Here is a 23,947-nt window from a genome sequence, read left to right on the forward strand (position 1 = left end):
TCTAATGTGGATCTCACACAGTTTTTCATTTCAGTGACATAGAATCATAGAGTTGGAAGAGACCGCACGGGCCATCCAGTCCAACCCCTCTGCCATGCAGGAAATCCAAATCAAAGCATTCCCGATAGATGGCCATCTAGCCTCTGCTTAAAGACCTCCAAGGAAGGAGACTCCACTACTTTCCAAGGGAGTGTGTTCCACTGTCGAACAGCCCTTACTGTCAGGAAGTTCTTCCTAATGTTGAGGTGGAATTTCTTTTCCTGCAGCTTGCATCCATTGTTCCGGGTCCTGTTCCCTGGAGCAGCAGAAAACAAGCTTGCTCCCTCCTCAATATGACATCCTTTCAAATATTTAAACAGGGCTATCATATCACCTCTTAACCTTCTCTTCTCCAGACTAAACATCCCCAGCTCCCTGAGTTGTTCCTCATAGCGCAAGGTTTCCAGACCTTTCACCATTTTAGTCGCCCTCCTCTGGACACGCTCCAGTTTCTCAATGTCCTTTTTGAATTGTGGACATCCTTGATCCTATTTTAGACAGGAGTATTTCCCCTCATAAATTAAACCATTTGGTCTATGACAGGATTGGTAGCCAACTGGAGTATTTTACATCTGAGAAAGAGAAGAAAGAAATGTTTCTTTCATCTATCTATCAAAAATGTTTTCACTTGGATTATTTTATGTGTGTTCTACATTATTTTAATATGTGAACTCTTCCTATATTCACAAAATTTATTTTTCGGACCATGATCCAACAGGCTGTAAAAGTAGCTCAGGCCCTCTTGGTTTTGGCATCTGAATGTTTCTCTGCTTAATAATTAAAAAGTATAAAATGCAAATGGACTCCAAACTTTATTATTAATAAAGACACTTCTATTTAAGCAAGTGCTCTTGAATGGGATGCATATATAGCCTATACGGGAAGGAAGATTCTAGCATGTTTACATGGCCAAGCCATAATTCAAACCCTGGTCTCCAGAGTCATAGTCCAATGCTCAAACTGCTGAACCACATTGGCTCTCTAAATATCTAAAGTATTCAACAGGAATATACTCTCTCTTATCTGAAGTATGACTTGTGTTTGGAATCACTACTATGTGCAATTAGACAAAAATCTAATGATTTTAGGAAGAAACAGATAGTGCCTCCAGAAATTTCTGCGTTCAGGCTTGGCATACAATATCTTGTCTGTTAGTTTGACCCAAACAGTCATGTTAAACTAAACTTGTATGCCACTGTCATACAATAATGGGTGAATTTAAGAAACAGCCAATTTTGCTTTAGATTTGTTTTATTTATTTATTTTTGTAATATGGTATTCTTTTATTTTGATTGCAAACAGTGACAGCAGTTTATATTCTACTCCAGAAACTCACCTTAACCTGTGGAATTATTAATTAATAAGACAAGCAATGTAATTTTGATAAGCCCAGCCAATTATGACAAAGTTATGATATAAAGTTTATAATATAAGATTAAGTAGGAGAGCACTTTAAAAAATTACTTTAGTAAATGGCATGCTAAACTCTGAGGAAAATTGGAAGCACATACCTTCTTTCTAGCACTTTCCTCTAAAGAGATCATTTTTCTTGCAATTCTTTTTTGAACTTGTTCTTTCTGGATAAGCCAAAAAGAAATCATTTTAACTCATCATCTAGAAGACACATTTCATAAAAGAAATTAAACAAATGAAATTGCATACTTTAAAAGAATGGAATCTCGTACTCTACTATGTTGAGCTCACTATCCATTACTATGGTTACATCTGCACAGCAGAAATAAAACAGTTTGACACTGCTCCAACTGACATGGCTCAATGCTATGGAACTCTGGGATTTGTAGTTCTGTAAGCTATTTAGCCTTCTGTTAGAGGGCTCTGATGCCACAACAAACTACAAATTCTAGGATTCCACAGTATTCAGCCATGGCAACGAAAGTAGTGTCAAACTGGATTATTTCTGCAATAGGAGGGCAGCCTATACTTCAGTAAATTACAAACAATGACATACTGTCTTTTAAACAATTGATTATATTGTTACAGTTCCCATTACATGTGAATTTTCACCATATTGCTATTTTGCTTATAAATAGGGAGTGAAATCAGATATTTACACACAAATGGGGCACCTATTTGCTTGGGGTTTGCCTAACAATTCTGCACAAGGGCTGTGTAACTAAACACACTGGAGAAATAATCCAGTTTGAGACCACGTTAACTGCCCTGACTCAGTGCTAGGGAATCCTGGGAACTGTAGTTTACTGTGGCCCCAAAGCTCTCTGTCAGAGAAGGCTAAATGCCTCACAAAACTACAGTTCCCAGAATTCCCAGCACTGAGCCAGGGCAGTTAAAGCAGTCTCAAACTGGATTATTTCTGCACTGTGTTTTGGATCAGAGAGCTAGTGTGCTTTGAGCATTGGACTGTAACTCTGGAGACCAGGGCCATGGAAAACCACAGGGTGACTTTGGGAAGTCCCACTCTCTCAGCCTCAGGGGAAGGCAAGGGCAATGCCCCTCTAAAGAAATCTTGCCAATAAAATCCTATGATAGGTTCATTTTAGGGTCTCTGTGAGTCAAAAATGACGAAGTCACAACAACAACAGATAACACACTTGGTGAAACTTCTGTTGTTGTGTGCCTTCAAGTCATTTCTAACTTACGGCAACCCTAATGCAAGCCTATCAGGGGGTTTTCTTGGCAGAATTTGTTCATTATGGGGTTTGCCATTGCCATCCTCTGAGGCTGAGAGACTGTGACTTGCTCAAGATCACCCAGTGAGTTTCAATGGCTAAGTCAGGTTTCGAACTCTGGCCTCCAGAGTTGTAATCCAAAGCTCGTACTACACCACAATGGCTCAATATATCTCTTAAAAATTCAGAAATCCTTTGGGTATTGGAATACTATAAAACTAACACAGGTGTTATATAAACCTTCATGATTTCTTATGTTGTTGGGTCAAATTAGTGCATTCTAAATATTTAAAAGGACAGATAAGAAATTCTGAAACCTTGTCTTTTCTTTTTCTGCTTTACATCCAGTCATGAGCTTTCATTTTTTGTGGCAAAGAGGCAGACATTCAGCAGGTGCTGGTTTCACAACATGAATATTTGTTAATACCGAAATCTGCACTTGTTGAATTTGTGATTTTTAAATATCTGTTTATATTTGAGGTGGGGGAATACTAGTTTTCCATGAAGTACATTGTCCCAAAACTTCAGCCATCAGCTAAAGAATTGTCATACAAACAAGCTGTTACTGAGAGCTACTTAATATAAAGTTTATTTATAAATGGCGCAAGATTTAGAGAAATATAAAGCCAACAAATGCACAGCTTAATTTAGGAAAATATAAAGGCAATATATATCAACAGAAATTCAGGATAACTGTTGTAGTTATCTGGAAAATATATATATTGTAAAAATATGTCTATTAATACAATACTGTGTAATCTAGAATAAAGCTATTTTAATGTGTCTTTTAATATTTGTAATTTAATTTTCACTGAATTTGATATGTAGCTAAGAATAGTTTTCATAGCTTGCCTTAGCTTTTCTCTTCGTTGATATTTCTAATTTCTCGTCAGAATCCATTTCTCTTTTTGAAAACTGGATGAAATCAGCAAATATAGAAGCTGTAAAAATATAAAATATCAAAATTGAGTGTGATTGACAAAAATATATCCTCTGTATTAATGTAATTTCAGTTCACTGTGCATTAAAAAACATGCTATATATATATATATATATATATACATGTCCGATAAATATATGTGTGTTTATATATATATATATATATATACACACACACACGTGATTATATATATTAAAATAATGTCCAATAATATATATACACACTCTCACACACATACACACATACATATACAATATGTGTATAGCTATTATATATTGATGTTTAGTGTGTGTGTGTCTGTGCCTTTCTATTATTGGACATATACATGTGTGTGTGTATGTATGTGTAACTTATATATATATATATATATATATATATATACAGACATAGACACAAACACACACACACACATGTATATATTAAAATAGTGTGTGTGAATACAGTATAGATTTTATACATGCATATATTTATACATATATATATATATATATATATACACAATATATACGAATATGTACATATAAGAATATATAAAAACAACATCCAACAATACATAAACACACAAAACACACACAATATATAAATTATAATGTGTGTGTGAATATAGATTTTATACATATATATTTATACATCTATGTGTACAATATATATTCATATATATCTATATCTATATCTATATAGATATACAGATATCTATCAGTGGTTCCCAAACTGTGCCTTTTAAGAGATTTTGGACTTCCGCTCCCAGAAGCCTCAGCCATGTTGGCCAATAGTCTGGGATTCTGGGAGCTGAAGTCCAAAATCTCTTAAAGAGCACAGTTTGGGGACCAATGATATATATCGACCCCTGTACTTTCTCTAAACAGCGGACCTGCCTACTCCCTCACAGAAAGAGAACTAAACTAACCCTCTCCTCCTTTTGCTTATCTACTAGAGCTGCTCCAGTTCTCGCGAGAGGAGGAGGAGGAGGAGGCGCTTTCGCCTGGTCGCTGCTGCAATTTCCAAATCTCGCGATGCCTGGCTGAACAAGCCCCCAACCGTCGCACCGTCATAAATTCACTTGGGCCTGAGGCTAGGCAGCAGAGGCTGTGAGCTGAAGGTGCCATAAGCCCCATTATAAGAAACCCCCTCTGGACCTTGGCCATAGCAAAGCCAGCCTTCAAGCAAATAAATAGGGAAACAAGCCAGTGGAAAGGAGGGGGTCCCTTTTAGGGGGGCATAACTGGGCACAGACCCAGTGTCCCAGCCCTAGAGCAGGCTTTCCCTCTTTCCTCTGCTGCCTTGTTCCTCCTCCTCATCCCAGCATGGGCAGGAAGAACCATTTCCCTGATGGGTAAGTATCCACAGGAAGGAATAGGTGGGGAGGGATTCAGAGAGAGAAAGGAGAGAGCACTCTTGCACCAAGGTGAGTATTTGCCATTAGCATCTGGGCTGTGTCCACACTGGAGAAATTACCCGGTTTGGTACCGCTTTAACTGCCCTGGCTCTTTGCTATGGAATTCTGGGAGTTGGAGTTTGTTGTGTGGCCCAGAGCGGGGCCAACTCCAACTCCCAGAATTCCATAGCAAAGAGTCAAGCAGAGTTACAGTGGTCTAATTATACATGGATACAGTGGTCTAATTGTATATATTTCAATACCAGCCATAGTTCAGAGTCAACTCAGGCTTGCATCCTTTGGAGGTCGCTAAAATGAGTACCCAGCTTGTTGGGGGCAATTAGCTTACCGCTTAGAGACTGCTTAGGTGATATGAAGCGGTATACAGTTGCCACTCCATTTGTGCGACCCTCGCTTACTCACGAGGAGCAAGCAGAGGTGATTAAAATGGGGTGCGCACCTGGAACACATTCCTGCAGCCACTTGCAGGTGTGCGCCCTCATTCAAGCCTATGGGGCTTGAATATGTGCGAAATTCCATATTCATGGGGAGTTTGTGCCCACAAAAACAGAGGGCTGACTGTATGAATGAAGCTGCTATTGCTATCACAAGGATTCCCAGTTATCCTTGAGTCAACCTTGGAGCCCTCTGAGATCGAACTCACAACATTGAAGCATTTTAACTGGCATTTTAACCATGGTGCCATCAGGGCTCCTAGTCATGCAAGGTAAGTATTTACAACGAGGAGGAGGAGAGACGCAGCTTGCCATCCCACTGGTGAGTATTTTACCCCACGCTTCCAGTGAGACCTATATTTTCACACAAACAGATAACAAGCCACGCCAGTTTGCCTCATTCCTGTATTGTGCCTATATGAAAATATCCAAGCACATCTTCTAAATGGAAATCTAGTGGAGTGATGCAACGTGCATATTGAATGAAGAAGTTTTTTAAATGTAAAAATTACATATCAAACTTATAAAGGAAGTGTTAGAAGATAAATAGAAGCAACATTGCTAAACAGCAGAAGGAATTACATTATGATAGTTCCATGGAATAATTTGTTGTGACACAAAACCTCTTCAATTTGGTTTTCTTTTTCGGTTGTCCTCTACTGTTTCCATATCCCATCCACATTCATGTAATCTTCTCGTAAATTGTCAGCATAATCTATGCTTCAGGATTTGTGTATGTGTGTGCTTTCAAGCTGACTGTCAGCTTATGCTGACCCCATTAATTTCATAGGGTTTTTTTAGACATGGAAGAGGTGGTACTGCCAGTTCCTTCCTCTGAAATATATCTACAGCAGATAGTACTTGTTGGCTTTCTCCCATCTAAATATTAACCAGGACTGACCCTGCTTAGCTTCCAAGATTAGACAGGATCTGGTACCTTTAGGATATTTATCATGAAGGACACATGGAACGAAGAGCCATATGAAGATGAACCCCAAATTCTAAAGAGTGAGGTGGAAACTGCAATAAGAGAAAAAGTGAAAAAGAAATCACCAGGAACATATGCTATTCCATTTGAACTACTGTAATTCACATTGACAGAGTCAACTCTAGTGCTAAGCAACATATGTCAACAGATATGGAAAACAAAATGATGACCAACAGATTGGAAGTGATCAATATACATCCCCATCTACCAAAAGGGAGACACAAGAGACTGCAGCAACTATAGGACCATAACACTGATCTCCCATGCAAGCAAAATCATGCTCAAAATTCTACAAACATAGACTCCAACCATACATGGAGAGAAAAAATCCAGAGGTTCAAGAGGGATTCGGGAAAGGAGGAGGCACTAGGAACCCATTGCAAACAAAAGATGTCTAATGGAGCGCAGAAGGCAAGTCCAAGAGAAAATCAGCATGTGCTTTATAGACTATAGCAAAGCCTTTGATTGCATAGATCATGGAAGGCTATGGAATACCCTTAAAGACATGAGAGTGCCAACACATCTGATAGTCCTGACGAAGAATCTGTTCTCAGCACAAGAGGCTACTGTCAGAACAGAACACAGAGAAACAGAATGGTTCCCAATTGGTAAAGAGGTCAGACCAGGCTGTATACTTTCACTCTCTCTGTTCAACTTGTATGCAGAAAATATTTCAAGAAAAGCAGAAGAAGGAGGAGTGAAAATAGGAGGAAGGAATATCAACAATCTAAGATATGCAGATGACACCATAGTACTAACAGAAAACCTCACAGACCTGAAACATCTACTAAGGAAGATCAAAGGAAGAAAGTGCAAAGGCAGGCTTAAGGTTGAACATAAAGAAAACAAAAATAATGACCACCGAGGACCTACACAAGTTCGACCTAGTCTATACAATGAAGAAATAGAAATGGTAAAAGAATTCCATACCTGGGATCAAACATCGATAGAAATGAGGACTGCAGTCAGGAAATCAGGAGAAGATTAAGAATGGGGAGGGTGGCTATGAAAGAACTAGAAAAGATTCTAAAGTGCAAATATATACAACTGAGCACAAAAGTTAGAATCGTACAAGCCATTGTATTGACTGTTATCATGTATGGATGTGAGAGCTGGACAGTTAAGAAAGAAGGTAGGAAGAAAATCCATTCATTTGAGATGTGGTGCTGGAGAAGAGTGCTCCAAGATTAACACGTGTTAGTTATAGTCTCAGTCAATGGTTTATAGTAAGTTCTTTAGTTCTCTTTTCTAAGTATCTCTGAAATCAAATTTGAGGTGGTGGGTAAAGAGTTTTTGTGAAGTGTAAAGTTACTTTGTGTTTTGATAACTTCATATCTTGGAATGTATATACTGTACTTTGTTAAGTTATTTTTCAAAAATAAAGCTATGATAGAATACTGCCTCATTTGTTGCTTCTAGTATAGAAAGAGACCCTGAGTTCATAGCTCTGGTACATATACAGAGTGCTGTGTAAGCAGATGATTTCCCTGTTCATTTGACAATCTGTGAAGAGCCCTACGTGTGATAGGAAAGCCCCATCTGTATGTGCAGATGGATCATTTTCTTTTCCCCACTTTTCATTTTATTCGTTACGTCACAAGCCATATCTTTAATAATAAATTCCCTTGAGTGTATTGGCAGAAAAATAGAAAGTGAGTACAGTATATAAACATAATAAATAAATGTAGAGTGTTTCCTTTTATCTATCAGAAAACTCAGCTTGAAAAGTCAAACAACTTCATTTGAGATACCTCACCAATTCATCATGCTAAATTTAATTAATCTTAGCTTCAATATAGTGTTAATCTGAGTTGACAAACCAGAATCAGAGATTATGATATGAAATGGATTTGCTAACTGCATCACCATGCTAGTTTGCCTTGTGTTCCTTCAAGTCATTTCCAAACTGTGGCAACCCTAAAGCAAACCAGCATGGGGTTTTCTTGGCAAGATTTGCCTTCATCTGAGGCTGAGAGAGTGTGACTTGCCCAAGATCACCTGGTCAGTTTCAGTGGCTGAACAATGGTTTGTTAGTTCAGTCTGCCTTCAAAAGCTTCTGCATCATGGAAATAGGAGTGCTTGTTTGAAGCAATGTGGAAAGAAAGAAACATGCAAGGAGTTCTAAACCATGGTCTGGGTCAGCTTGGCATGAAAACTGAATTGTTCAAAATTCTTCAGATATTTTCAGAGTTGTTTATTGCTGTGATAGGTCTAGCTCCAGTCATGCTTTGAAATCTGGATAGTCGTACAAAAAAAGTATAGAAGAATGGAAGGTTTCCTTAAGGACAGGGGGATTTGCACATTGGGGAAAAACTAAAAACAAGAAGAAGCAGTCTTTATTCATTTCTGAAGAAAAAAATATTCTCTATATTGAATAACATATATGTATACACACACACATATGCACACACACACACACACACATTTTTAAACGATATAATAGTCCTCTGTAAAAGGGGACATTCCTCACATATTTTGTTGCTGCTGTATTTAAAGGACCACATACACAACTATGTACAAGCACATTTTGTCTGAACTTGAAATAAAACACCACAGTCTTTGAATTAATCTCAAGAAAGCTCTGATCCCTTATTTTGTATATTTTTTTGGCAAGCTGATTCAATAAAAGTTGCCAACTGTACCTCTGTGTCCCTTTATTTCATCTATCACTTATTGGGTTTTTTAAAAATTTATTTTATTCAGTTCATTCGAGGGTGAACATTTAATTTCATAGAGGGGAGGGAATCAATATGAAAGGAGTTAGCACTTTACATGTTAGTTTTTTCTAACACAGTCATTCTATTTGGAGTCCAAATGAGCACATGGTATACATTCCATACCAGTTGCATACCCACTAATTAGATGGCTCTTACTGTTATTGCCACTATGTTTTTCAACATAGTTGTATTTTGGATTAGCATACCTTTAGCGGTCAAGAAGGAGCCCAATAAACATTCCACCAGAGAAATGTTGCACATTCTGTATGCCAGATATTGGGGAGTGGAAGGAAATAGATTTCATGAATAACATTTAAATCTGGGCGAGGGAGTGAAGGATGAACATGAGCAAATGCTTACTCTTAAAGAACTTGAATATATGCTTTAAACAAGGTCTTAGCTAACCACTTAGAACTGTAGCCACATAGATAATCTCAGATTATTTAGTAAAGCCAATAGTGAAGAATGGTGAGTTGCAGTCCAAACCATGGGAAGTATACACATTCCCCATCCCTCCTTCATTCCAAAATAAGTGTACTTGGAAGTAAGTGTTGCTGATAGAGTAGGAGCATGGCAATAATTGTACTTGTGGAGATTTTTGTCACTAAATACAGTTTAAGAAATATGTGCTGAACATTTTTAATCAATTGTTCTCATATATTCATATTTTAAGTCTGTTTATTATCACAATTTTCCAACCCTCTTACTGGAACAGCAACGACTGTTTAATTTAAACATTTTAACTTCAATAGTTTATTAGCAGATGGTAATGTTTAGACCAGTATCTAGTGTCAGGTGCTTCTTTTTAATTATCTATTTTATAATGCAAAAAATGCCATTGAGAAACAAATCCTTCAGTTAGCATAAGTTCAGTCAAAACAGCTTGCTTTAAAAGAGCACTTTTTAAGAACAATTATTATTTATACTAGTTGCCATAACATCTGAATTGCATTTTGCGATTTAATTTTCTGATTTAGTCCTATATTAGTTTAGTCCTATATCCCTATATATAAGCTACCAACTTGTCAATATAATTCCCAAGGTTTTATTGAAAGATGTAAGTCATATCAAAGCCTAATAACTTTGGCTTGTTAATATTGGAAAAGATTAAAACATGATTTTTCAAAGTTTCTAATACAGTGGATCCTTGTTATCCGCTGGGGTTTGGTTCCAGGACCCTCCCTGGATAACAAAATCCGTGGATGCTCAAGTCCCATTAAAGACAATGGCTTAGCAAAATGGCGTTCCTTATATAAAATGGAAAATCAAGGTCTGCTATTTGGAATTTACACTTTTGGGGCAATAGTTTCAAGCCGTGGATGCTTGAATCTGTGCATAAAAAATTTGTGGATAAGGAGGGCTGACTGTACATAATGTTTCACAGTGGGTGCATTCACATTTGAGTTTTTGTAGCAAGGAGATCCGGGGAGATTCGATGTTGGGATTCTGAATCAAAGTTCACAGTTTGACAGAATCAAAGTTTGTCATGATCGAATCTCCCCATGGTAATTTAACCCTATTGACATTCACATTACCATTTGTATTGATTTAAAATGGAGCCGCCATATCGAATGTGTTTGATTGTTCTTGTTTTTTTAACTGTCAATGAAATGATGTGCATCTGTGTCATTCCACTTCTGCTGTCATACTTGGTGATGTGATTCTACTTGGTGATGTGGGGAGATCCTGAAGTCCTAGCAATGGGGGCGTGTGCCAGGAAAGGGAGGGATAGAAGGGAGCCAGGCAACATCCACTATCTACTTCCTCTGCCTACCCCTGGGAGGTTCTGGCTGAGAATCGCAGTAGCCTTCCTCCATGGGGCTGGTCAGGAGAAAGAGAAGAAGGGAATGAGGCAGCTACAGGGGGAGTATTGGCCAGAAGACCCTCTGCTTCATTCCTCCAGTGCCCGGCTGTGGCTTTCACGGGTCCTGCTGTAGACAGGAGTCCAGCCAAGAGGTGGCTGCTTCTCCCTAACTTGTTTCAGCCTCAGAATGGTGATGGCAAGCCCTTCTGAACAACCCTTGCCAAGAAACAGCCTGTGAAACCCCCCACCCTCCTTGAAGCCATGCAAATGCAACGGCGCACATATACTGTCAAAAAATTTTTAAAAAAACACAAGCCGCACCATGTTCCCAATAGAACCCCCTACCCAACTTTGGCGATATCTGGAGATCATGCAGTGGTGCAGATAAAGAAGACCAATTCACTGGCAGAAGAGGAAAACGATTGCGCGGTGGTTTAAAGGGACCACTTGACAGTGCGGGAAATTTAAATCCTCTGGATTTAAAGAGCCAATATCTTCACCCACTAACCATGAGCGCAATGAGGGGGGAAACAGTGGTGGTTTCCCACCAAGCCAAGACTGATGGAATGGTCTTGGTAGGTTCCAACCCTCTTCTCATTACCCCTCCCTTCTGGGTTCCCCAAATGGGATGGGAAGCACGTTCCCATTGGCGGCTTCCTAAAAAGCCCGGTGCTTTTGAAAAGACGCTGAAAATGCCTCAATATCAAAAGCACTGGGTTAAGGGGGATTTGCACATACGCACACAAGAAATTCGGGTCCGGAAAACCTGGTGCAAGTATGAACAGCCCCCTTTTAAACTGGTTTGCAAACCGGTTTATGCCATAGTGTGAATGGCCACAGGATAAATATAAGCTGAATTTAATTTTTTTGGTTAAAACATGAATGAATAAAAAGTTTTTTAAAAAAGTTTAAACAAAAAAAGCCCTGAAGGTTTTTTCCCAACCCTGGTAAGAATGCATTGAGCATGGTAGGCTTCTTTTTACATTGAGAATGGTAGGTTTCTGTTTCTAGTTTGAAATTATTTCCTGTAGTTTGATCTCCTCGGGGATCAAATATGTGAAGCTGAAATATGACAAATATCTGGTGCCTAATCATAGGCATAGTGGAAATCAATTTTAATTGTTTGTAGTTCTGCATAGGGTTCAAGGCCTTCAGAATGGCACAGGAATCATTGACTGCTCTTGATTACTGTGTAACATAAGAACCGTGACAAGCAGAAAGATGGCATAAGAATATAACTGAAGTAGTAAAGGTCAGTTAATGTATTTTTCACTTCCTCTGTTAGTCTAAAATGCTGTATTAGTCTGGACTATCAGTATGCAAAGGGATTTTGTAGCACCTTTGAGACTAATTGAGAGAAAACTCATACCATAAGTTTTCATAAGTCCAAAACACACTGCAGAAATAATCCAGTTTGAGATCACTTTAACTGCCCTGGCTCAATGCTAGAGTATTCTGGAAATTATAGTTTATTGTGACACCAGAGCTCTCTGACAGAAAGCTATCTCACAAATCTACAGTTTGGAGAATCCCTAGCATTGAGCCAGGGCAGTTAAAGTGGTCTCAAATTGCATTATTTCTGCAGAGTGTTTTGAACCATGGACTTAGGGGCAGAATGCATGGGCCAATAACCCTAGCCCAGAATCAGCCAGTGTGGATGCTGATCTGACAGTTCCAGACCAACCCTGGCCCAAAAGCCTTGCCTTTAATGTGGTCTAAAATGACCACCTGTTTGCAGCGGAGTTTCTGGAAACCACTACAATAGATGGCAGATTACATGGCCCTGCACCCCTTTACTTGCCACTGCTTTCTCGTTTACTCTGAATGCTCCAGTTGCATGACAGTGGCAGTCACTGCACCAGCCCAGGGATAGAAGTGGGTTTGAACTGTGGGTGAGACACCACAGAGTTAGCCCATGGTATCCTGCTAATGCGTATAGGCTCTCAGTCTATTTTCATAGATGCATAGAATGAATTAGTGCCTAGGAACAGACCTTTATAAGCAGACCATGTATAGCCATAGAAATACAAAACTTGTTAGAATATATCCACAAATTCTAGTCCATCAACAGTGAGTTGAACAATGACAATGGTTTCCTGGCTCACTACACTATAACACTAGTTAACACACCAGCCTGTTGGCCAGTTAGTTAATGCAATTTTAGGCTGCATCAATAGAAATACAGTGTCTAGATCAAGGGAAGCAATAGTGCCACTATATTCTGCTCTGGTCAGGCCCCACCTGGAATATTGTGTCCAGTTCTGGACACCACAATTTAAAAAGGATGTTGAGAAACTGGAGAGTGTCCAAAGGAGGGCGACTAAAATGGTGAAAGGTCTGGAAACCATGCCCTATGAGGAACGACTCAGGGAGCTGGGGATGTTTAGCCTGGAGAAGAGACGGTTAAGAGGTGATATGATAGCCCTGTGTAAATATTTGAAGGGATGTCATATTCAGGAGGGAGCAAGCTTGTTTTCAGCTGCTCCAGAGACTAGGACCCGGAGCAATGAATGCAAGCTCTAGGTAAAGAGATTCCACCTCAACATTAGGAGGAACTTCCTGACAGTAAGGGCTGTTCGACAGTAGAAAACATTCCCTCGGAGTGTGGTGGAATCTCTTTGGAAGTCTTTAAACAGAGGCTGGATGGCCATCTGTTGGGGATACTTGAGTTCCTGCATGGCAGGGGTTGGACTAGATGGCCCTTGTCGTATCTTCCAACTCTATTCTATGATTCTGTGAATTGATTGATTGATTGATAGTAGTGTAATGTGTTTTTATTTCTTACCCTCCTCTCTCCAAGGCTTGAGGTGGAGTACAACATAAATGAATACGCAATATATAACTAAGGACATGGAAACCATTTAAACACAGATTAAAACCCATAAACATAGGATTACTAGGAACAATACTTGTTAAAATCATCCAGACAAAATTTAAAATAAACAATTTAAAATTAATAGTTTAAAACCAGATAGGTAGGCCTGTTAGAAAAGGGAGATCTTCCATACTGTTTTAAATCCAGGCAGCATATTTAGCTGTCAGATCTCTCCTGCCAAGTCATTCCATAGTCTAGGAGCAGCTGGTGAACAGGTTCTCTGGGTACCAGTCTAGTTCTGTCTGGTTGAAGTAAATGTCCTCCAGAGGACCTGACTGTACAGGACGGAGTATGTGGGAGGAGACAATCCTGTAAGTAACCTGGACCAAAACCATGTGGGGCTTTAAAGGTAATAGCCAACACTATACTTTGCTGGAAATTAACTGGCAGTCAGTAGAGTGATTTTAATATTGGTGTAATAAGATCATCAGCAATTAATCCAGCTGCTATGTTTTGAACTAATTGAACTTTCTGAACTTGGTACAAAGGTAGCCCATTGTACAGTGCATTGCAAAGGTCCAGTCATCCACCCACCCTGACCTTAGGCAACATCTTTCCTCCTGCCTTTGTCCATCAAAGACCATTGTTAAAACTGAACTTGTCACCTCGTTACCATACACACAATTTTTGAATTTCTATGACTATTAATACAGTCTTCTTATAAAGATTGTTCCTAGGCACTAGCTTACTCCATGCATCTGAGGAAGTAGACTAAGACTGAAACACAAGGGCCAAAAGAAGCGGCTTCTGGTCACTTTGGGGGTGTGGCGTTCAGATGATGCAGGCACCCAAAGTGGCCAGAAGTCGCTCTGAAGCTGCACAGAGGCTGCAAAAGCCGGATTTTTCAGGAGCTGATTTAATCTGTTTCTGCCTGTGGCCTATTCAGGACCATGACAGCAGTCTGGTTTGGGAGTACACTGTGCAGTCTCTGTTATCCTGGCCCTATCCTTCCAGGCCTTCTACTTTGGCCCTTGGTTTATGAAAACGTACACTACAACTTCTTAGTCTCAAAGCTGCCACAAGGTCACTACTAGATTCTAAGTATATAAGCCCTTGTCAGGCTTGCTAACTGAACAGTATGTTTCTGATACTATCACAGACTATAGTTGAAATTCTCCTAGTGCCATTCCTCTTTTTCCCCCTCTGGCTTTGATGAGTAGTCAGTTGATGCTTTTACATCATTAAGAGTCGAGATATCAGAATGTATGAAATTGCTCACTTAGCATAGAGGTAAGCCTGCAAAGGAATTCTTGGGTTTTATGTAGACATACTTGTGAAAGATAATTGAGCTCCCAAATAAAAGCATACTTAGAATCCTCTCACTGTGCTGAAGTTTCTGATCATCTTTCAAACATGTTTTTGAGTTATTTATGATTTAGTAACTCATGTCAAATAAAAGTCAAAACAGTGTCAGTGAGCCCTGTGGGTTTTATTACCTGTTATCAACACTTAAGAAAACAGTATTGTTTCAGTTATCCATACTCTACAGTTGGATTGTTGGAATTGTTCACAGGGCCAAATTTGAAAATGGTTCAGAATGAAACAGGTATGGTTCTCTACACCATCCCTTAGCTTGAGGGACTGAGAGTTCTTGCTACCTGTCAGATAATCTGAATTACGTCTGGTGTCACCTGCAATCACCTTCTGGCTACCTAAGTACCCAAGTCATGATAGTTGTTAAAACAGATAGTAAACATCCTGAAATTCTAATACTTAAAATGCTTGTGGAGCATTGATGGTACTTGGGAAATGAGTAGACTCTTTGGTGCTGTTTTGGAATATTTATTATATGTAGCCATAGAGATTTATAAACATATATATTCATTTTAGGGAATACACACGTTAATCTCTGGACTCAACTTTATTACATTACACTGTACTGCATGTAAGGCATCTTATATTCAATTCATGAAATCATACAGCCATCAGGGTGTTATCCTTTCATCAGGACATTTTATAATGATTTTATTCAACTGTTCAACAGGCTTTATAATAACACATATAAGTACATGACCCTTCTAAACCAGTCAACATAGCCTCATAACTCTCAGTTATGTCATGTTCTTTTTATTGTTATATATAGAGTCCACTAAAACATGCAGATATTTCATAACGGCTTTCGCGTGTATAGAAACCTGTCCCTTGTATCATATATCCATAACCATTTTAACATTACACCTTAGCCAATTATCCATTCAAGAACACATTCTCATCTGAGGAATTAAACATCTCACAGCTGTAACTACACAGACATCAAAAAGTTAATCTCTTTGAGTACTGTTAGTATTTTAACAGCATTCAATACTATAAACATATTAATAGGCAGCCATTGCAAGCATATTGGTTCATACAGCTCTATGTTATGTCTATTTCAGCATAACTTTACCAGTATCAGCATGTGGGGCAGGTTTTCTAGGTAGTTATTAATCTATCAGTTTGTCAAGTACGGTGCAGCTTTCTGCATGTGGTGGAGACACGCCAGGCGGCAGTGTTAATTTGCTAACTCTGTATGATTATTTTTATCCCTACTTACACCCACTCAGCTTCATCCTCTGTTCTTTTATCTTTATCTTTATATTCCACTGAATATCTGGCAGTTTTCCCCAAGCTGAAGCTAGTTTCTTAATGATGAATGATACAGACACATCCTCGCACAGATTCAACTGCCAGTGTTCTCATGCCTTTGTCTCACAATTTATAGGCTCTACTAAGTTAATTCTGTACTTTATAATTATATGACCAGGGCACAAAATTGGTAACTGAATAATCTGACTTGTAACAAGAAACTTCAGTTAGGGCCAGTACATATGGCTTGATGCCACGGCAACCACACACTGCGCCCTCGATCCAGTATTTTTCCAGCCCAAAAAGAAACAGCAAAATGTGGGGGGGAAACCGCCCTTTCTGTTGCAGTGGCACCTTTTCGGTGCTCCTATGGTGTGCGGCGTATAAACACACCGCCGGAGTGCCATAACACTGCCCGCCATCTGGCATGGTGGTGCCTTGGAGGCAGTGTTGGGGCGTGCGTCATCTAAACAGCACACCCCCACACTGCCCCCAAGCTGGCATATTATGCTGGTCTGTTTTGCCCCTTAGACCTAAAACTAAGGGTTACAGGATTCTTAATTATGATGTGGTATTTCTAACCAATGCCTTGTCAAGAGTATTGCTCTCTCTTCTGTTTCTGAATCTAATTCAGATTTCTTCCTTCCCTATGTAGCTAACTGAACCTCAAGATCAGCACTAGTGTTAAGTTTGTGGAATCTCTGCATCATCATCCCAGTGAACTTCCACACACAGCATGATAGATGTCCCACCAACCTTCTCCCTTACTTTTCCATGGATGCAACAGCAGCCTTCCCCCCCCCCCCCCTTGATAAAAACCTCTAGCTGTCTGCTACATTTTAAATTAATTTAATTTCCTTGTGCCTCTGTGAGCCTGATGTAGCATCTTTTTGAATCAGTGCTTTGTAGGGGCCAAACAAATTCTGAATGCTAGCTGCAGCCACCCAGACTGGGCAAAGTAATGCTGAGAAGACCACTTAGCAAGGCTGACTGGAGACTACATTTGAAATTGCTGGTAGCCTGAGGCTCAAGCTGTCAGTGGTTACATAACCAAGCTGATTATTAATGCTATTCCTGCTTGAGATGACCTCAGGGTCTTCTCTGCAGGCTGCTTTCATGCTAGGACTTCTTTGGAAAGCCCTCTGCAGTAAAGTTCATGCAGTAGCTACTTTGTGGTCTTTTTCAATTTGTTGTTCTTGTGTGCCTTCCAGTAATTTCCAACTGGCAGCAGCCCTAAGGTGACCCTATCACAAGGTTTTCTTAGCAACATTTGTTCAGTGGAGGTTCCTCTGAGTTCTTTGCCTTCCTCTGAGGCTAAGATAATGTGACTTGCCCAAGGTGGGTTTTCATGGCTGAGTGGTGATTTGAATCTCTGTCTCCAGAGTCACAGTCCAATACTCAAATATCAACACCGTGCAGGCTCCTTTTTCAGTGCTTGGTTTTTAATTAAAACTAAAACTGTTAAGCAAAATAACTAAAAAATTGTTAGTGTAGCTTGAGAAATTTTCATGTATATTATTCACTGTTTTACATTGTGTTCTGTTTTTATGGTTTATAATTGATATATGTTTTAAATGATTTATTAAAATGTTATTATTTATAATCATATTTTAATTGTTTTATTGTTCCAAAACCCAGAATATTTTGTTTTGGGAAACACACTGTGTGTGTGTGTGGTTAATAACAGAAGTAAAGTGCCCCCAAATGTATTGGAACAGCATGGGTTTTGTAGTTTTTGTAGCTAGCAATTTTAAGTGATGTATATATTATGATTCTGTCCCGAACCAATAATAGTAGCAAGGGATGTTTTGGGTATGTGCCTTCCAGTTGCCTGTCAATTTATGGTGACCCCATTAATTTCATAGGGTTTCTTAGGCAAGGAATATGGAGAGGTGGTTTGCCAGTTCATTCCTCTGAAAAATAGTCTACAGCACCTGGGAGTCTCCCATCCAAGTACTAAACAGGGGTGACCCTGGTTAGCTTTCAGGATCAACAAGATCTGTTACCTTTAGAGTATTTAGGCAAAGCAGCAAGGGATGTTCCTTCTAAACACTACCTGAAATGACATGAGAGTAGCCACATTTTTGTGCCAAAGTTTCATTCTTAAGTAGAGTAGATCTAATGACCTAATGGGATTTACATAGATTCTGTCCTCAGTGATTTCAGTGAATCTCCTGTAGCTGGCACAAGTAATTTGATTTAGGTATAAATTACCATTTAATAATCTCATTTGAATCTTCTGGATTGCTCAGTGGCTTTTGAAAAAAATAAATCGGGGAGGGTGTGTAAATTACAAAAGTAAAAAATCATATAATACAGTTTCAAGAGTCTAATCATTAAAACTAAACATGACAGCAAACACATTCTTCCAGATAATACATTCCCTTCTTCATACTGCTTGTAAGATTTTTTTTAATGGATATCCTGTTAAATGTATCTTATTTTCCAGTTTTAACTATTCTTATCCTACCCTTCTGAAGTATTTTTATTTCTGTAATAAGGTAAGCAGGGTCAACCCAGGTTAGTCCTTTGATGGGAGACTGCCAGCGAATGCCAGGTGCTGTAAGCTATATATTTCAGAGGAAGGAACTGGCAGAACCACATCTTGAGTATCCCATTTGAAATTCATGGGGTCACCATAAATCAGCAGGTGACTTGAAATCGCATACACGCACATAACCTTTCCAAAGCTTTTTATGAAATCAAATATATGAAAAATTTAACCAAAGGCTGGCTTTTTTTTGATCATTTGTTATTACTATTTGAACTGAAGTTAACATTAGCATTCATCCTTTGATCCCTACATGCTACTACTTCAATTGGCTTCAGGGCTTTTGGTACCATTGACAGTAGTATCAATCTAGGTCGTCTGTTTAGTTTCAAAGTTAATTTGCTGATCAGATCGTATGTAAAAATCCTCTCTTGAAATAATTGTCTATTAACAACAAAGCACTAGTTTCACTAGAAAATAACAGGTTTTAAATGGGCTGTTACCAAACCCATTGCCTCAAGCCTATGTAGACTCCATGTTTTAGGGTACTTAAGCAAATTCTGCCACAGTTGATTTTGAATTTATAGATGGGGGGGTAGATATAATTGTACAGTAACTAAAATTGGAACATACAATCAATAGATAGCCTTCTTCCATCCTGTAATCCTGAGAGTTAGCTTTATAGAGTGTAGAATTGTTGCATTTATATCAAACAGGAAGAACTGGGGTTACCCAATTGCTTTCCCGTTGCTTTTTAAATATGTGTGTGTGTCTTTCTAGACTAGAGTTATCTTCAGATCTTGAAAGTTACGATTACTTACTGTTGCAGTTCAAACACTGAAAAAATAGAAAGCTACTATTGAAATCTGAAAAAAATACTCTTGCTTGTTTCTCACAAATAACTAAAATAGTTACTTTTCGTCACTGAAAAAAGAATAACACAATTCACTGGCCTGTAGTACAAAATACACAGTCCTCTTCACCTGACTGCTGTCTCATCACCACCAACAGCACAAGACAGCAGCACAAGGAACAGCATTAAACTACACGTAATCTATGCAACATTCCTCTACCATTTCATGAAGCCACATTCCGTACCTATAGAGGTAATGAAAAAGGTACAATTACTTAGAAGAAGAAGTAAAATTATCTCTTTTTAAGTTGCACTTACAACATAAAGGGATTTTATAGCACCTTTGAAACTAAGGGCCAAAATAGACAGGCAAAAAATGCCAGCTTTGGGATGGCATGGGGGCGTGGTGTATGTATGGTGTATGCTCCAATGCTGCCCCCAAGCTGGTGTCACACTGCTCCACTGATCACACAGTGGGTAGCATCATGGCGTTTCTGCTATGTGGTTTTTATATGTGCTGCGCTGCAGAAACGCTGAAAAGCTACCAAGGCGGCAGAAAGGGTGCCCTTTTTCCCACCCCAAAAAGGAGTGGCATTTTGCCGCTTCTTTTTGGGCCAGAAAAATGCCAGATCAGGGCCATGGTATGCAGCAAGTCCGGCGCACAAAGGGATGGCATAGAACCACCCCTTTATGACTGTCTGTTTCAGCCCTAATGTGAGACAAAGAAGTTGCTAGCATAAGGTTTCATAGACCCAAGTCTACTTCCTTAGATATTTTCCTTGATTTGGGATTCAAAGGAAGGCTATAAGTCAAATAAATACATAAATAATGGTAGAATATGTACATTTGACATGTGAAAATCAACGTTTTACAGTTTTGAAACAAGTACAAGTACAAAGCCTTTATTACAGTCAACAGACCTCCAGGCAATACAAAAAGTTTTAAAAAGTTTTAACACAATAATAGCATATTTTAAAAAGTAAATTTGCAATATGAGTACAAATATAAATAAAGATAAAAACCATCTAACCCTTCATCTTATTAATCAATTAAGAACACAAGCAAACCCTATTATATTAACCAGATATTACTATTCCTCCTTTTTCTGTATACTGTAAGATTGAGCTGGGTCAAGAGAAGACATTACTTTTAGTTGCTAACACTAGTTATTGATTCTTAGCTGTAGTAGTTACTATAGCCCTATGGGTTTTATTGCTGCAAAACAGAATTTTGCCACTATAAGGTTGTTCAGGAGGTAGTTTATCATGGATTTTATTTTTATTTGTTTTTTTTTAAATAAGTAAATCAGCAATCTTACCAAGACTGGATTGTTCGTTGGTGTTTGAAAACTGTAATCTGATAAGCGTATATATTTATGTTCTTACAGAGGAAGGACAGCTTCAGTGAAGTTCTATACAAACAAACTTTATTACAGGCATTTGGCCAGCACAATTACAAAATTCCAATTTAAAACATAACTTGATTTTATACCACAGGTTCATGTACATGCAGATTGGAGAGTATAAACAAATGATAATTTATAAAAAGTAAGAATAGGACTGTATGATTAGGTAAACACACAGTAATGAGTAGGTTGTTATTACTTCGTAAATAATTCCATTATATTGTGTTATAGAGTATTATATTTAAGACATATTAGTTCAAAACTACAGTCATATCTTTTGTTTAAGCAAGAGTTAAACTATAAAGTGCCATTAATCAGATGCAACTGGTTGGGGTAACTTCATTAGACTTTGGTCCCCAACTAGATTAGATTAATGGTATGGTAAAATACGGCCATACCTCCTCATTTACAAATTTTACCATTAAATCAAGCCATCTATACAGATATTGAGATTATATTATAACATACTACATCTCTTTAACAAACTTTTTACGATTTGCAATGGCAGCTGCAAAGAACTGTGCAGCTGCTTGTGTTATACCTTCCTTCTGGTCTGCAAGCAGAAAATTTGTGTAAAATTTCTCTTGTCTGCCTGGAAACTGCAACACAATTGGTGTTATATATAAAGCACGTATTTCTGTGTACAAAGAACAGCCAAAGATAACATGATTAATATTTTCGATTTCCTCCGAGCCACAAGGACAGTATCTGTGTTGGTAAGGGATCTTTTTAAATCTGCCCTCCAGGACTGCCGATGGTAAGATGTTAAACCTTGCTGACATGAAAGCTCTTCTGAATTTCGGGACATTCAAATTCGCAAAATATTTGCCAGGTCTACTGGATTCCCTAACAAGATGTAAAGTTAGTTGGCTTATATGAGTCTGGAAATCAATATCCTTGATGCGTTGAGAAATAACAGATTTCCTTAGTTCCCATAGGATTTACCTCTATATTAAACTGAGAACATCTCTGGGGGGATTTGCGTCTGCAATTAGTAAAGTATCGAGTTATTTTTGATTGCACAACTTTCTCTTTTAGGAAGTAGTTTGAGAGTGAAGAATGTTCCAGAGTTATCATATCCTCACTATTCATGTTTGTATTTTCTTGTTAATAGTGGCAATATTGTTAGGGTCCCACTTATGGTCAGTTTTCCTCAGAGCTGTCTGAAACTGGCTTTAGGTCGTCGTAAGTTTATGTAAGCTAAACATCAGGCATTCAACAGTGTACACATAAGACTGTTAGATCTAATGTGCCCTATCAATTTAGGTTTAATAAAGAATGTATATGGTAAAATGATTTTATAAGTTAAAAGCTAGCCTTGCTAAAAGCATAAATGACTTAAAAGGGTTAAAATAATTTCCATAGGCAGAAAAAATACGTACAAACGGGATGCGTTTGGAGGGCCCACGCCTCCGCCTCTGGCATGCCCAAGGCCAAACGCCAGAGCTCCTCCTCTGCTGCTGGGTTCTTCTCAGAGCAGGTGTTTGTGGAGGGTTTTTGTAGTCTCAGGCTGCGTTTGAAGGACCCTCACCGCCTCTGGCTCTTAGGACTAGGGTGGAGAGGAGGAGAGCTCAGGCGTGCCCAAGGCCAAACGCCAGAACTCCTCTGCTGCTGGGTTCTGAAACAAAATCTGAATAGATGACTGGGCTGATTTGATAAAGTGGACATTTCCATGTATTGATTGATTGTACAGTTGGCAATGGACAGGAAAGGGATGAACCAGTATGGTACATTAAATTATTTTCCATCATGTATGTATGCAATAATTACCTGAATATTCAAAAATAAATGTCTATGCATTTTTACACATCTGCATTTATGTAATCTGGCCAGTGTTGTTGGGGTCATTGGCAGTGCTTAAATCCTGCTACAGACAGGCCCACTATAGTGGGGCCTCCATATCCACAGATATTTTTATCCATGGCTTAAAGCATCCATAGTTAGAAAATATTTTTTTAAATATATAAATTACAATGAGCAAATGTTGATTTTGCTGTTTTATATAAGGGACACAATTTCATTGTGCCATTAGATTCAATGGGATTTAAGCATCCATGGATTTTGGTATCTACAGGGGGTCCTGGAACCAAACCCCAGTGGATACCAAGGAGCAATATATTCACAATAGTATTGATGGTAATATTAATGCAACAGAGCCATGTGAATTGCCAATTCTCAGATATGTCAGTCATTTTCATGGTATTAGTTGAAAAAGCTGTATTCTTGTGGCACAAACCATTGTGAACTAAGAATGGGCATCTTTCCCATAGGGGGATGGGACCACTTTCAACCCCATCCTGTCTCCTTGCCCCACAGCTGGACACAAATGAAATCCAGAAGTGACTAGAAGTAAGATTGTCTGGAAAATGTTCAGCTGATTTTTAAAGTATTGGGAGTTTGGGGGATTAAAAGGCAATCTCCCACTTCAGGAGTGATTTTGGAGCATGGAGGGAGGGGGGTGGTTTTCAATTGAAAAAAATAAAATTGTGTCTGGAGTGTTTGAAGGGGCTGTGCATGCGTGTATATATGCGTGTGCATGCGTGCCTTCAAATTACCTGGCAAACCCATGGATTAAATATGGTTTCTTAGGCGAGGAATACTCAGGTAGTTTTGCAGATGCCTTCCTCTGAATTATAACTTACAGCACTTGGTATTCATTAGTAGTCTCCAATCCAAGTATGAACTAGGGCTTACTCTGCTTAGCTTTCAAGATCAGATGGGATCTGGTGCCTTCATGGTATTTAGGCCCTTTGAGGGGTTTTTGGAAGTTGCCAAAAAGATTTGCAGTGCTA

At 38.8% G+C, this 23,947-nt stretch overlaps 1 protein-coding gene and 1 long non-coding RNA gene across 5 annotated transcripts in view; one reads left to right on the top strand and one right to left on the bottom strand.

Moving 5' to 3' along the window:
* CC2D2B (coiled-coil and C2 domain containing 2B) overlaps positions 1-4,583 on the bottom strand; it is a 71,772-nt gene extending 67,189 nt beyond the window's left edge. For all 4 annotated transcript variants that reach the window (XM_089510232.1, XM_089510231.1, XM_089510233.1 and 1 more), the window contains exons 1-3: positions 4,535-4,583; positions 3,540-3,628; positions 1,551-1,616 (exon numbers count right to left, since the gene is read on the bottom strand). In XM_089510232.1, coding sequence (XP_089366358.1) covers positions 1,551-1,616; positions 3,540-3,587 — 114 coding nt within the window. In that variant the 5' untranslated portion in view covers positions 3,588-3,628; positions 4,535-4,583. The remainder of the gene's footprint in view (positions 1-1,550; positions 1,617-3,539; positions 3,629-4,534) is intronic.
* Positions 4,584-4,598: 15 nt separating this feature from the next.
* Positions 4,599-17,911, top strand: LOC149318665 (uncharacterized). The gene is made up of 3 exons (XR_016280077.1): positions 4,599-4,960; positions 12,096-12,218; positions 17,062-17,911. It is a non-coding gene; the product is annotated as an uncharacterized LOC149318665 (long non-coding RNA).
* Positions 17,912-23,947: the final 6,036 nt, after the last annotated feature.

The sequence above is a fragment of the Sceloporus occidentalis genome, unplaced genomic scaffold (genome assembly GCF_023333645.1).
Source record: "Sceloporus occidentalis isolate IW3139 unplaced genomic scaffold, rSceOcc1.0.p SCAF_2, whole genome shotgun sequence".
In the NCBI taxonomy this organism is placed as follows: domain Eukaryota; kingdom Metazoa; phylum Chordata; class Lepidosauria; order Squamata; family Phrynosomatidae; genus Sceloporus; species Sceloporus occidentalis.